Genomic DNA, 16738 nt, shown 5'->3' on the forward strand with positions numbered 1-16738 from the left:
TTTTTTCTAGGAAAGCCTCATCCCCAAAGGGAAAATGTCATTTAAAACCTTTTAATCATAGCAGCTATACTATATAAAAACTATAATGTCATCCTGTAAATGAGTCTGTGCCATTTGGCATAATGAACAATGATTTTGTCCTTTTTTGCAGCCCACAGAGAAACCTTTAGAAATTAAACTTTTAAAAGGACACCCAGTCAGATATAACTTTTCCTTAACCTCTCTAAAGGCACAGGGGAAGTATTCCACAGCACGGGGAAGAGAAGTGAGGGCTTATTCTGCTTTAATTTCACATTTCAAATGAATAGCTGACTTTTCCTCAGGACGCTCAGACAGATTTCTCTATATAGTATTTTTTTTCCCATTAGTTCTCAGTGTACCTTGTGATGTGATTCCTTTCATTCTACACTTTAAATTAGAAGGTATGGTGGCACAAAAGCCAAATGACTAAGCTTCTCTAATTACGTCCACATAGGCCACTTTTGAATTTTTAATAGAAAGCCTCATTTTTTTTCATTTCTACTAAAGGAAGAAGCGAAAGCTTGTTCCTTCTTAAGTTGCTGAAATACAAGGAGCCATTTGTAAAGTACCTTTCATCCTGAAGGCTTAAATTGGCGGAAAGATAGTAAAATCATGGAGGGTTATGTTTGAGCAACCTCCTTACACACAACTCCCAGAACTGGCCCAAATTACACACTAAATCCTTACTAGGAGATTCTGGGTCTTTGGCTCAATTGTTTTAGAGCCAAAGGCTACAGAATTGATCCAAATAGAGGCCAATAAGATTCATTGTGTTCTACAGCAATGCCCAACAGCTAGAGTCTGGCTGGTGATCTGGTCCGTAGAAGAAAGAGGGGTGTCAGTGTCAAAACTGGGAAAGTCCCCAGCAACTGGGGTAAGCTGGTTACCCCAACTATAACTATATAGTCCCAGTCAGTCTTCCGACAAATTCTAGACAGTGACAAAGTAGACAGACTTCTATAAATTCATCCACAGTAGTTAAGAAACTACTTACACTTAAATCTTTAGAGTATTTAATGCAATTTAGCAATCAAAATTTCAATAATGTCTTGCAAAGTTGACCACAGCTTTCAAAAATTATTAACAATTTTGGGCACAGGTGACCTATATAAATAACATTATTTAAATGCCCATCAACAGTAGCAATAGGTTATTTAGGTTTAAGAGGTTTTCCCAATATTTTGTACATTAAAGCAGCAGGATACATTTTTGAAAGTGGAATTACACAATCATGTTTCTTTAATTTTAGATACCATGCTGTTTTATCAACAGAGGAAATGGTGATTAAAGTATCTATAGTCTCTCTAAATTTATGGGAGTGAGGAATGAACTAAGTTCTAGATCTATCATACCATCCTGTGGAAGAATATAAAATATTCTTGCTAATGGCCGAAGTATCCACTGGCCAAGGCAAAATGTCTGGAGATGATTAATACTTTTAAGTTCTACATCAATAAAGTACTTACTGTAATGATAATGCCTTGAAAATTTTAATAAATTCACCAAAATTCTTACCACTGGGAAATCTTTCAAAGCAAGAACTTCAGAGGATGAAATATGCTGTCAAGTGTACTCTTCATGTCCTCAAAAGTATACAATGAAAGGATTTTTTTTTTTTTGATATTGAATTTTCAGAGTATCTCCCTCCTTCAAAAATATTTTTAGATAAATACTAAAAAAAGAATAAATTTCAGTATGTTTCTAAGCCAGGCAGTCAAAAAGGTTTACCTTTCCTATTTCCAGTTACTTCCCAATATAAACCTTTCATCCTGACTAATCTGGCATCCTCATTATCTTCAAAACTAACCATCTACCATTCCAAGTATGTACACTTAATTACGCCAAAGATGTGTACAATTTCTCAATTTCTTAAAGATTTCATCATAGTATTTATGAAGCACCGCTGGCAGCTTAGTCCAGTGATCTCACCTACAACTCACGCTTCCCTAGCCGTGCACTTATTCAACAATTCATAAGATTCCATTCATGTACCATGAGTTTATGCCCATATATGTGTATACACACATGCATGCATGCGCGCGCGCGCGCGCGCACACACACACACACACACACACACACACACTTCACTAGCACCCAGGTGGTTCACATAGTAATCCCTCAATAAATGAGCTGAGGAATGATAATATTGATGGGATTAATGTCATCTATGCCACTGGCCCCAAAACATACCATGGGTGAATCAGAAGCACATGGGATCCTTGGGCCCTACTGCCTGGAGAATATGGGGTGTGGTCAAGCAGGGTATTATATTTTTAAAGAGTTCTCCAATTGATTTAAGTGTTTTAGAAAAATTTAACTATGCCACAGGAAGGCCTAGGGTGAAGGTGCTTCTGAAGTGTCACGGGACTCTTCAAGCAGACCCACCTAAATGAAAAGGTATGTCTCCCTCTACCACCAGCCCTGCTCATTCTCTGACCAAGCTATGCAAATGACAGAAACATAAGTCTATGCACTGTTTAAAGAAGAAAAGTTAAATTTTGTTATACTCTCACAGTGCTATTATTTGTATATTTCTTTCAAAGTTACTTTAATGATTACTCATGTGACTCAACAGTAAAAATTATGTCTTAGTTTTAAACAAGTTTTGTGTTGAAACCCATGTTATTAAACACTTTCACTTTCTAGATTTGTTTTTAAAAAAATCTGTATTAGCTGGAATGTATTATTTGCAAATTGCAACATTTTGTTTGTGCAGATGTTACTGTCATGCTATAAAAATTGGTCCAGAGTTTTTATTTTTATGAATCAAGGCGATTAAACAACTTGGCAGCCTTTTTAAAACAACAGCTTTGTTTAAATAGATTACTGTTTCTTTACATGGAATTATTTTAGTTCTCTATTTCTGGAAAATTTTATCCCTGACAAGATGCCAATATATAAAGATATTATGTAACAATAACATAAATTAGAAGAATATATCAAACAGCATTTTTCTTAGAAGAGAAAACCAGTTATCTTTTAATTCTCTGCTTTTAATGTTTGTGTTTTTACTTCAAATATTAACAGCAGACTCTCATTTAAATAAGAAACTGAACTATATAATAAATTTTTCCCTACTAAACTGACAACAATTTTTGGTAAACTAGTATAAACAACATGAAGAAATGGGCACTGTCACACAGTACTAGACAGTGTACAAATTTTATAATCCTCCTAAGGCAATTTGCAATATATATCAAAAGCCTTTAAAATATGATACCTTCACCTACTAATTGCACATATAGAGCTTCTTCCTAAGGCATAAATGGACACATAGTCAAAGACACACACATACATGCACATGTATATATATATATATATATATATATATAAACACATGTATATATATATATATATATATATATAAACACACACAAATTCAATATAGCATTGTTTATCATAGCAAAATTCTGGAGGCAACCTAGGTGCCCAACAATAGGGGTTAATTAAATTACTTAATGGTCTTTTTTTTTTATTAGACACTTGAAGAAATTTAAGACTAGAGAAAAATGCCAATCTTTGTGGTAGTGGTTATTTCTGGAGGAGGATAAGAGAAATAACTGAATATTAGTGATTAATAATGTAATGCCAATTTTGCTTCAAAATAGGAGATGAGCCTATTCTAAAAAGACCAGAAAGGTGCACAGTGTCACCTCTGGAGAATGAAATTATTGATCATTTTCATCATCTCCATGGGTGCATTTTTCTATCCTCCCAATTTTTTGTAGTGAAGATATGACACTTTCATACTCAGAAAAAAGGCCATCTCTCTTCCATTAAGATTATTCCCATTGTCTATAAGAATACTTTCTTCTATAGAATGTTTCTGACCCATAGTGACACTTACTTATAAAAGACAAACTTGGAACATCTATTTAGAATAATACAGTTTCTTTCAAAAGGAAAAAAAAATCAGATTTGGACATATCGGAAGACTTCAAAGTTCCTCATAATGGCAGAATAAATTGCTCATAAAGGAAATTTACTACTAAGTATGTATAGCACTTTTCTTACTGAATATTTAAGGGAAAAAAATTACTCAAAGGACAAGAAGCAATGGGTATGTAAATGTTCTATTACTGATTTTGTAAAACATTCAACCTAGTGAAAAAGATGGTTCTGCCTCCAAATGCATTGAACACCAGAACATACCGTTCCAGGGTTTGTGACAATCATGCCTTTACATTCTTCTGCATATTTCTGCCATTCGAGCTCTTCCCACTGAAGCATATTGGCAATCTCCTCCTCGGGCACCAGAGCTTTGCTGCACCGTAGTAAGTAAAGGAGAATCTGATGCATGGACAGCACCTCCTTCCCTCCATCTTGGTGGGAGTGGAGAAAGAAGAGAAAAACATAAGGCTTCTCAACTAACAGCCAATCATCAGCCAAGTAAGAAAAAATGAGATAATAGGGAGCAAACCAGAGCAGTCATAAAAAGGTGATTTAGCTACATTGTTTAACCAGGTGCCAAATAATGCAAAAAGCATTCGTTTCATTGATGAAAAGTCCTCATAAACCATCTCATTTACTCCAATGGCAACAACAACATTATCTATGATAAAAGGCTCTATTTGTGAGGTGTGACTATAAAAAAAAGTGCCTACCTAAATAAATTCAGAACCACCTAGCATGAAGGACTACTGTTTATAATATACAGAACCATGTCATGTCTTAAATATTTTATCATTCTCTGTAGGGTAACAGATGAAAGCTCTTTACAAGTGATGTTACTGTCTTAAAGAAATTCCATGATTTTATGAGATATTTATGGACGTTTTTAATAAGCTATTGTTGTGTTATGGTCTAATTCTTTGGTGCTAATGTGCTGCACCTGGCGTGATAAATACAGCTAAAGAGTCTGTTCTAACATCATGAAGATGATTATGGAGTTAGTAGATGGAAAAAATACCAAGCATTCTGAGGCTCACAGAGGAATCTATCACCAAGGACAGGGGATAAAAAAAAAAAAATCAAAAAAATAATTAACATACTTGGAAAAGGCCAATTAATCTGGTACTTGATGAACCAAAAACTATTCAATTAACGTGAGCATTTATTGGGGGTTCACAAGCTTCCGGCTGCTCTTTGGACTTAGATTCTTGGCCAACTTGTACCTCTTTTCTTTGACTAGTCCCATCCAAAGAAAAGATGAGAGTTATTAAGGTTTAGAGGACAGTGAGTACTGTCCCGGGTCACAAGATATGCTGGAAACAGAAGTACAGGCCAAAACACTTCATGGATAAACAAGGAGACCGAGGTGGAGGGGAAAGGTGGGCACAAATGAGTGTCCTGTTTGTGCTGGGATTGTTAATGGCACCCAGGGAACTTAGGATATTAAAAACTGTAAGAGGATAAAGGATTTTTATTCAAGTTGCTGTGGCTCAGAACTTGGTCAGGCCTACACATGTGAGAAAAAGAGTAAAGATCAAAATCGCTTTTTGATGTTTCATTTTTTCAATCTCAGAGGCTACCCTGGAATTGGATGGCATCGCTGCTACAGAGTCACTATAGATGTAGGTATACATTCATTTATCATAAACACTTGCTCATCCATTCAACAAATACAATGAGCACCTACTGTACAGAGGCAATGCTCTCGGCACTGGAAACAGGCAAGATCTAAATAGCCAAAGCCCCCTGTAAAGCCCAATGGAAGGAAAAGTCATTATAAAACAATTCTCTAATAGATGAGGCTGAGACATGTGCCAGCAAGAGGAATCAAAGTGGGCAATACTGCAACTATGTTTTAAAGGGTACTCAGGGCAGGCATCTTTGAAGAGTAGCTATGTGGACAAAGATTGGCAAGACCCCTCAACCCCAGGCTCATCTGGGGAAAGTAGTGTCTCTACAGGTAGAAGAAACAAAAGCTGTTGTGCTCCAAGAATGACAAAGAGACCTACATGGATGGAGTGAGGTGAGGAAAGGGTGAGGAAGCAGCAGGGAAGCCAGATCTCCAGATCTTACAAAGCTTTACATATCCCTGTACGAGTTCTGGGTTTTATTCTCAGGTAGAAGCATATTTTTTACTGTCATGTGCCATTATAACCTTGAGGAGTCCTAACTTACAATCATGGAGAAACAAACACAGGTTCTAGGCTCTCAGGAACCCTGAGAAGGCTAATGAGAATGAATCACACCAATTCCTAGAGCCAGCTTAGTAGAAAACATACAGCAAACACAGTTCTCATTCGAAGACATAGAGCCTCAAAACACAACAACAAAAAAAAAGTCCAAGAAGTGACTAAAATACAAAATATAATCAACCCAGGTGAGGACATTTTTTCTTTTTTTAAAGATTTATTTATTTATGCATACAAGAGCTGGGGTGTAGACCAGAGGTGTGGGGGGTGGGAGGATCCATCAGAGACAGAGTGTGGAATGGAATAGGCAGAGTGACTGAAACACACTGCTGAGGGGAGCAGTGGGTGAGTCAGGAGAGGTATGCTGCGCCATATGGGTTGCTCCCTGGCTGGGGATTGAACTTGTGCTGCAGAGGCTGCAGAATGCTTCATAGGTTGCGTCTTAACCTCTTGCACCACCAGGGAGGCCCCAGGTGAGGACATGTTCTAGATATCATGTCAGGTTATTACTGTTCATGGCAGTGAAGGTTTTTATTTAATGCCTTTTTATAAAATATCTGCTTAAACCCAAGAGTTGTCTCTGATTAACAATTTCCCTGGGCCTCCCCTGCTGGTGCAGCAGTTGAGCGCTGGGCTGCAAAGCTGCCCACAGCCTCTGCAGCACCAGTTTGATCCCCGGCCACCAGCGAGGGTCCCACATGTTGCGCAGACCTCTCCTGCCGCGCCCGCTGCTCCCCTCAGCAGTGTATTTCAACACTCTGCCTGTTCTGTTCCCCGCTCTGGCTCTAGTGAATACTCTCACCCTCCCGCACTTCTGACTGTACCCAGTGCTTGTATAAATAAATTAATTAATTAAAAAAAAAAAAAAAGCAATTTCCCACAGTTAGGTGTATAGTTTTCAGGGTCTATCTCAAAAGACACCTCCATATGCCTGCATGTGACATTCCTCAACGACAGAAATCCCCTCTTCTGAGGAGTCCAGCAGCCCATCGAGCCTGGCTGTCGGACCTCGTCCATGGTAAGGCGTGCTCCTAGTGGGTGAGCAACCAGAGGGGACACAAGAACCCCAAAGCCAGAATGTGTGACTTCCACTGAGAGTGGCAACACACAGCACAGCAGGGACAAAGGAAGCCAGCAGGACCTTGACAAGAGCTGCCCGCTGACCAGATTCCCTAAGAAACTAGGGAAGAACACAGTTGTGTTTGGCTCCTTATTTCTCAGACTTGGTGACATCACACTACGGAGTACCATGGGCCTGTAAGGAGACAGTAGGGAACTGAGTGATGTTTTGCTACAAGGATGAGAAAAAAAGATTTCAGATTTTATGGGGAAAACCTGCGATGATGTATGGTTTAGATGAAAGTAAAATGAACTCGGGGCACTGCGTTTAAAGGAAAAAGACTAAGAAAGCAGCTGGGACAGGGAAATACTTAAGCCTATAAACTGAGGCTCCAGTTCCATGGTACACGTCCATGGCCCAGTTTAGGAGAGGAATACTTGAAAGATAAAAGCCACCAAGGTCTCAGAAGAACACCAACTACTTAGTTTGGGTGCAACGTTGCTATTGAGGGAGGAGTGAATTTTACTGCAGGAATAGAAACTAGAAGTGCTTTTTAAAAACACATATACATCAAGTGCAAAGTTGGTAATGTGGAAGGAGAAACTGCAAATCCACGCTGAAAGCTGCTAAATATTTTAAATGGCAACTAACACTCTGAAAGACAGATACTCACCACTGTGAAAAAAGGAGAAACTCGAGCAGATAACCTGAAGTTTAAGGCTGATGGAGGGGGACTGAGGAGCTGCTCGTGGTTTGGGGCTAGGGTGTGATCCTCGTGACAATATAATACCAGCACGCCTTGCCAGGGTATGGGCTGTATCCTGCACACCCAGCAAACAAGACCGTCCATAATCCTGGTGGGATGACTTTGCAGCAGATAAAGAACACAGCCACTTGCTCGCAGACTGCTGTGAATTCACTAATGTTAATGAATTGGCTCTTTTAGTTTGTCTGCTTTGCTACATGTTTATGTTGGGGATTTATGATACAGTGTCACTGAGGGCTAAGAAGTCATTTTTATCTCGTTGGCTGAGATAAATAGGACATGATATAAATGAGAAATTAGAGTGGGTAAGCTAAGGTTAGCCGGCATTCTGCCAGCATGGGACTGGAACTGTGACAATGGTTCATTATTTGGGAAGAACTGGAGTTTGTGTTTCAGGGAATGAATCTGGACAGTCATTAATGAGCTTACAGACTTTATAAACTGTTTCTTAGAGACCCAATTCTCTCAGTTTATATTGCTTATTTATATGGTTACTGGAGGGTGGGGGTGCAGCAGGGGTAGAGGCAATTTGTTAAGAAATTTTTGTTTTGTCTGGTTAAATAAGTATTTCTTAATAAATACACTCAACCTTAAGAAAACTTTCTTATGGTTTATATAAACTCCTTCCTCTCCTCACACTGAGAAAAAAAATGTGTAACTGCATCACTATGTAGACACTCCTGGGTATTCCCACTAAGGTCTTTACATTATCTTATTTTTGAAATTTATATTAACAGATATTTTGAAACTGTGCAAACATAAGTTACATTAAGAAGCTATATCAATTTTTTTTTTTGAAAGTATATTTGCCTTCCTGGGAATTGTGAGATATGAAGAACTACAGTTTCAGAGTGGCGCAATTTCCAAAAATCAATGCACTGGATATAATTTGCAAAGTTGATTCAGGATATTCAATGCTTTCCTACAGCACTGGTGTGAGCAATAGGCAGATTTTCCCTAAGTGTAGCCTTCCTGTCTTGAAGTTTGCCCTGCCTAACCCCAGTCCCAGCCCCAGCTCAGCCAGTCAGCCGCTTAAATTGACTCTAGGAGAGTTCACATCAACTGTCTGGCTACCAAAGACAAAGATGGAGACAAGAAAAAACAAAAACTGGAAAGAATTCTTGAAATCTCAATAAGCTGGTTGTTCTGCCATCTGACTTCCAGAGACCTGACCAGCACTGACTAATCCATGGTTTGAACTATAATCTTATTTTTGGATAAGTTTAAACAAAGCAGTTAAGAGCAATCTTCCAAGCTTGTAAATTGGGGTATTAGAGAAAAATTATGATGATTGATGACTTCCTTTCTAGAGAGAACCTAGTTAACATCTATCCAAATTTCAAGTATTCATATTGACTTTAACAAATAATTTTACTGCTAGAACTCACCTCCCAGAAACACACAAATGTGAAAAGATGGGAGCACATGACTTTTCTCGAAGCATTTACAAGTAATGGGGGAAAAAAATAAAGACCTCCAAAATGTCATCACTAGAGGAAATGTCCCAAAATTAATGTTCATTCATATAATGGAATGCTGTGTAGGTGTTAAAGAATGAGTCAATGTATTTCTTTTTTTTTTGAGTCAATGTATTTCTACAGAGGATGTTTGAAATAGCTGAGTCAAACAGGCAAGCTGTGTAACATGTTTAGTGTTATCTCACTTCAAGGAAAAAAGCAAAGTTCTTCCTACACAAGTTAAAATAAATTCAAATTATATCATTTTTATAGCACCTCTCATCCTTACATATTTAGGAGTTGCTCACTGTTTTATTTCATATATTATTTATTTATACTTTATATAAATTATTTATATATATTATATATTTATATATTATTATATATATAATATAATTATATATTATTTCATATATTGTGTTTGTGTACACACACACAAAGCATGAATGACCTAATTAAGGGTAGAAGTAATGTTTCAATTCAGTGAAAAAAGAGCAATCTTCTCCATAAATGGTGCTGGACATCCATATTGAAAATAATGAATCTTGATCCAGACCTTAGACTAACTGGAAGAACAAATTCCAGAGATACTCTAGATCTAAATTTGAGTAAAATATAGAAGTGTTTCTTGATGGCTTTGGGACAGTCAACAATTTCACTGCCAAGATACAAAAAGCTCTCACAATAAATGGGAAAATATGCAAATTGGAATATATTAAAATTAAAAATTTCTGTTCAACGAAAATCACCATAAGATGGTGAAAAAGCAATCCAGTCAAAAGATATCTGCAATATATATTTCTGACAAAAGAATCATATACAGTGTATCTAAAAAGTAAATACAAATAAATTAAAAAAGGCAGACACAATTCAATGGAAAAACAGGCTAAACCTTAAACAGGTACTTCAACAAACAATATCAAAAGAGTCAACTAATACAAAATATGGTGCTCCATTTAATTAGTCATTTGGACATGAACTTTAAACCATAATGTGATACTTCTGAACATTCATTCATGAGAAAGGTGAACTTGAAAAAGAAAGGAAAATGCCCAGTGTTGGTGACAACTCTCACAGACTGCTGGTAGGAAGGTAACATGGTACCATCATTATGGACAACCATTTGAAAGTATTTACAACACTGAATATAAACACACAGAGAATATCCTCTACAATATCCCATCTACAATAACAAAGCATTAATACACATGCACTCACCAAAGGGCATGTGTGAGTGTCTGGTGAACTTTTCCATGTTATTTCAAAGAGCCCCAAACTAAAAATACCTGAACATCCACTAGGTAAGCACAGCCAGGTTAAATACATCTTAATGCAGTCATACCAGAGAAAACTAGAGAGCAACCAGAAGGACTCAACGACAGTTAACTATAACATCAGGGGTCTCCAAACACATGATAAAAGACAGAAACAAAAATATGTAATTCAAGATGATATCATTCAAAAACAGGTAAAATTAATAATACATGGTACTTTTAAGTCAGAACAGAGGTTACCCCGGAAGGGCTGGGAAGGGTTCAAAGGCTGGTTCTTGGATGCTGGTCAAGTCGACCTGAGTAGTGAGTACAGGGTCATCTGCACCTTGTGAAAATTCACAGAGTTCTCTATTTACGGTATGTGCACTTTTCAGTATTTCTGTTATACTTCAAAGGTTTACTTTTAAAAAATCAGAGACCAAAGAAAGTTTGAATTTCACTCTCAACAGTAACGAACTCCATGACTATTTAACTGCTTTATTTACTGACTGGTTAAATAAAGCCAGGAAACAAGTATTTATGAGTCCCTGGTATGTGCCAAATAATATGTCAGCACTGATAGGAGACAGACACTGTTTACTCCTTAGACTCATGGAGCTACAGTTAAAAATGGAAGAAAAAAAATAAAGGACAAGGAGGCAGGCAGGCAGGCCAGCCCCAAATGTGAAAACTTACATGTATTTTTCATGGCAGCATAAACTGATGTGATTTTTCTGACAAGAAATTTGGCACTGCCTATTATGACCTTTAAAAATATTCATCTGCTTGATGAATTACTAAGTAGAATGCAAGCCATACATTAGTATCATTATGTTTAAAAAGCTTTATGAGCAAAAAACATATATCAAAATGTTTTCCTCTTTCATTCACCACTTTCTGAAAGATTCACAATGAAATCATATTATGAAAAGCAAATTAACCATATTTTGCCACATAACACCAAAATGGATCTTATACATCAGATGTTCTTCTGTATTCTTTGGGGATTTTTAAATGTGTGTATTTTCAAAAGGAAATCTAACCAAAGAGTAAATCTTGTTTAAAAATACATTGATAGGCCTTTTTATATGACAAATGTAAATGTTATCCACATATACTTATGAGAAACATTTGTGATAGTTAAAATCTTGAAAATAACAGAGATGAGATTTTTCTTTAGGGTGATTTTAAAACTGTCCACTCTCTTAGAGATGTGTCTGGTCATACAATGCCAAGAGGCAGACAGAGAAAGGAAGGGCTTTTCAACAAAACCATGCTAATATCATGTTCTCTATGCTTACTGCTGGAAAGCCATTGGAAAATCAAAGATTCATTCACTGGAAAAGAAAAAAGAACTTTTCAATAAAATAAAACCAGATGTACAAAGGAAAAAAGCTTTGGCATGCATTTTCCAAACAAAATAAACATTAACGATACTAAAAATATGAGTGGTGCCATCCTAAAATTGAAATAAGTGATTGGGACTGAGTATCTGGACAAAGGAAAGGATATCAAGGACAAAATCTTGAGGATAATCTCCAACCAGATGAGTGGACAAGAAGCCAAAGCCACAGAGGAAGAGAGCTGGGAGGAAAGTCAGCTCAGCAGGCAGGCAAAGTCAAAGGCCCACGTACTTCTTCAGGGAGGAGACCAGAAGTGAAGTGTGGCTGCTGGACTTGGTCTTTCGTAGGCTGCTTTTGGGTATTAGCAGCCACAGTGGGGTGGGAGATAGCAGGTGGGACACAGAACAAAGGATGGGCCACGAAGGGACCAGCATCTGCCAGTGCAAAGGGGGGACTAACATACGGGGGACAAGGGCAGGAAGAGGAGAGCAGGAACAAGGGGCTGCATTTCTGAAGCTGCAGATATGCTGGCTTGGGGAAAGCTTCCATGCTGAAACTCAGGAAGCTAAAACCACAGATCACAGATTACCACAGCATTTATCACTAGGTACCAACACACAGGAAAAGACAACAAAATACAACAGTTGATGGCTTTTCCATGCAAGGGGGTAGAAGCATAAGGGGTGAGGCAGAAATCAGAGCCCAGGACTGAGTGAGAAAACAAAGGAAGGTGATTGTACAGGGCAGAAAAGGGAAGATTCTGGTAGAAGCGAAGGGATCATTATGGCCTGAGAGTCTAGAACATAAAAGGCTGTCAGTAGGAAGTGATTGAGCTGGAAGGAAATCCAGGGAAGAATCCATTTAGGGTAATGAAGATTTTGCACCTAAACATTTAGTGTTCTTAAGAACACTAAATACAATGCCAGAGCTCACAACTAGACTCATAAAAATTAAAAATGTTAAAATATTGCTAAAAAACCCAAAGGCACATAATTACTTATGTTTATTTAGTTCACTATAACATGAATAAAAGTATGTCAAAAAATAAAACAAGCACCTATAATATCACGACCTTAATAATATTATTACCACAGGAATTTTTAGCGTTTTCATAATACATATGTAAGAATTTTACATTAATTACTCTCCAATTAACTATATGCATTTTTAAGTCACATGAATTTTTTTCCACATTAATTTTAACACTTGCATGATATTTTATCAATTAGCCCTTGAAAATTTATAAATCAACTCTCCCATTGCTCATCTAATGTAGGGCTACCATCAATTATGCAGGGGTATAAATCAGCGTGTATAATTTTACATTTTCATGCCTGACCTGAGAAGAAGATAATTAACAGTGTCTGAGGTGGGAAAGTTGTCCCTTAAGATTGAAGGAGAATGGCAGGTTTATTTTCAGACACATGATCTCACCAGGTCACTGACAAGCCAAAAGATTTACCTGGAAGAAATCTTACAAAACGTGGCATGAAATGAAATCTCGGGCAGCAGGGAGGACTGTCTTCAAACAAAGGACCTAAAGCAAAGACGTGAAAAGAAAAGAATAAATAAAATAGACTTAGAAAACAAACACTGGACTTTAATTCCTAAGATTTAGGTTAACTACTAAAAAATACTACCAGAAGCAGGGTACAAAAAACACAGCCCCCTCTTGGCCACAGTTACTGCATCCAAACACCCTGGAAGACCGCAATTAGGCCACATGAAGTCAAGGGGAGGATGGGAGCCCAAAGAGCAAAATATATAAGGTAAAACTATTTTTAAAAATTCAAAAATACAAAGATTTTGTCATAATCAAACGATTGCAAGAAATGCTATGCTTGTTTTCAGCCTTTCCATTTTAATCAATACAAATGGGAAAAAATGAGAGAAATACTATTAAAGTTGGTTTGAAGTCATTCAATACTGTTTTAAAAAAAAAAAATCAGCAAATATCTACTGAAATATAGACACTTTGAAAACAGTGAATATTATTCCAGAAAATTTGAATCTACATAGCTCAGTGCATATGTGTGTTTTTGTTTTTGTTTTGTTTTTAAGATTTATTTATTTATACAAGCACTGGGTACAGTCAGAAGTGTGGGAGGGTGAGAGAATTCACCAGAGCCAGAGCGGGGAACAGAACAGGCAGACCGACAAAATACACTGCTGAGGGGAGCAGCAGGCGCGGCAGGAGAGGGCAGGAGAGGTCTGTGTGCCATGTGGGACCCTCGCTGGTGGCCAGGGATCGAACCGGCGCTGAAGAGGCTACGGGCAGCTTCCAGCCCAGCGCTCAACCGCTGCGCCTCCAGGGGAGGCCCCATATGTGTGTTTTAAAGGGCTAACAGAAGTTCTGTTTTAATAAACTGTCATAGGGCCTCCCCAGTGGTGCAGCGGTTGAGCTGGTTCGATCCCTGGCCACCGGGAGAGGGTCCCACATGGCACGCAGACTTCTCCTGCCACGCCCGCTGCTCCCCTCAGCAGTGTACTTTGGTCCTTCTGCCTGTTCTGTTCACCACTCTGGCTCTGGTGAATTCTCTCGCCCTCCTGCGCTTCTGACTGTACCCAGTGCTTGTATAAATAAATAAATAAATCTTTTTTAAAAATAAAAAAAAATGGGTCCCTTCACCTCCTGATTAAAAAAAAAAACTGTCATATACAAGTTTATTACAGTAAAACCCAATAGATTTAAAATATTAACTAACGTGATTTTCCCTAGTGAACATAAATCAAGGCAGTCACTCATAACTGATTTCCACCTTCTTAGGTATCAGGTAACAGATAATGGGGAATATGAGGTAATGGACACTGTCAAACAGTATCCAGAAAAGATCCATAAGAACTTACGGATGCCAACAACAGCAAGCATTCCTGTGACTAACATTTTCTCCTAGGTATATCAAAAATAAGAGGCATTTTAAGTATGAACCCCCAACTTTATATACACTGTAATGTTTTACAACTATTATGTTTTTTTAAAAACTTCTCATTTACCTTTGAGATTCCAGTCGTACAATTCCAAAATATCTCTAAATAGGAACAATGAAAAGAGTTCCAATCCTTTCACACAAAAATTCTGAAAAATAAACCAAAATCAAATTACTGTAGTGTCTTAAACATACATTAACTGAAGGTTCAACTTGTTTCAGCCAAGTGTTCTACAAAATGTCTACAAACTATTAGAAACCATGTAATTTTCTTAAAAATGTGGCTACCATCCTGTAGTATTGTTCGTCGATTTGAGACAGAAGTGTAGTGGGCAATAATGCCACAGGCTTTGTAAGAAATGTGCACTTAGTCCTTTCCGATGTAAAAATAAAATAATGTTAAATTTAAAAACTGAAGCCTTCTTTATGTCATATTTTCTAATCCAATTATAAGGCATGTCAGAATCGCCTAGGGACTTTTTGTTAATTCAACTTACACATATCTTCTGGCAGGTTGGCTAAGTTTGACCCACCCCACCCCAGCCTACCCTTCCCCTCAAAACACACCCAGAATAACTATCACAGAGTTAGCATAAGATGAGAACTTTTGTAACAAAAAAGTTCAAATTTCTTAATGGAGGCAAATAAAGGGCTATGAAAAACTGCAAAACTTTGTACCAAAATTCCTCCTGTAAACAAGCCTAACAGATGATATATTTACAAGTGAGACTTGTCTCATAATTCTTCCTCCTACTTCTTTTTCTTGGGGTTTATAAATCACCCTGCATGAGATCACGCCAGAAGTCATAAACTTTTACAATAGCAAATGAAGGCTCGTGACCTCAAAAATCAAAATGAAGCAAAAAAGCCCTTCCAAGCTGGAGAATGAAGGGGCGGCCCTTCTCTTTCATTCTTTTTGAAAGGCAGGGAGAATTAACAGGATTTCAGAATGAAATAGGTGCAAACCAAGCATGCATGTCATGCTCATCAATTCCCTCCTGGTGCTCCTCTGCCCATGACAGAGCCACATTGTTAAACAAGGTTTGCAAGAAGAGCCAGGGGCTCAGGAAATCGACCCCAACTCCAACCTCATGTTAAGTGCACACGCTTGTTTGCTGTCTGGTTGTTATTTCTTAGTGTGATTTGTTGACACCACTAAATTCAAGATCAGGCAATGAATCATTCTGAGATTCACATTAATCTTGCTTTGGAAGTTTAAACCTCTTGCATATATTTAGATAAATCTGCTGCTGAGCATCCGCAATGAAAAACAATTAGGAAAAATTATGTAAATATATGGGAAGAAAAATGAACCCAGCATTGATCTTGTCACTGCAGATAATGAATAAGATTATTCCAGCAGCCATCAGATTGTGCTTCACTACTCTAATTTCCTTTCTGATAATGACCAGTAACCAAAATCTGTCCGCTACCAGAAACAAACTAGAAACAGATGTGAAGTTGCTATCAGCAGATGCAACATGAGAAGAAACTGGTTCAAAAATAGGTCAATAAGTTGAAAAATGACCCAAATTTTAACCTTGTTACTAGAGCTACCTCTCACTGACCCTTTCCATAGTGAACACGACACTCAGGGGTATACCTGAGGCAAAAAGTTGAAGCTGCCAACTTCAATGCTTTAAAGATATACATGTGGAATGGACAAAAGAGCAAACTACATCAAGCTGTTACTGCATCTTCCCCCTTACCTCAGGCATCATCTCTTCGATGAAATGAATCGTGTAGTCTATGTTGAATCTAATGACTTTACACAGTGGAATCTGTGATAACAAGAATGAGAGGTTCAGTGCAGCAATACTGTCTTACAGGC

General features: G+C 37.7%; 1 protein-coding gene across 2 annotated transcripts in view; it reads right to left on the reverse strand.

The window, feature by feature from the left end:
- The window catches only part of DROSHA (drosha ribonuclease III), a gene marked incomplete at both ends in the record, with an annotated part of 101689 nt that overhangs the window by 53422 nt on the left and 31529 nt on the right, over positions 1-16738 (reverse strand). For both annotated transcript variants that reach the window (XM_084233524.1, XM_084233523.1), the window contains 4 exons: positions 4174-4343; positions 13443-13517; positions 14975-15056; positions 16617-16688. In XM_084233524.1, coding sequence (XP_084089650.1) covers positions 4174-4343; positions 13443-13517; positions 14975-15056; positions 16617-16688 — 399 coding nt within the window. The remainder of the gene's footprint in view (positions 1-4173; positions 4344-13442; positions 13518-14974; positions 15057-16616; positions 16689-16738) is intronic.

Source organism: Talpa europaea (assembly GCF_964194135.1).
Source record: "Talpa europaea genome assembly, chromosome: 5".
In the NCBI taxonomy this organism is placed as follows: Eukaryota; Metazoa; Chordata; class Mammalia; order Eulipotyphla; family Talpidae; genus Talpa; species Talpa europaea.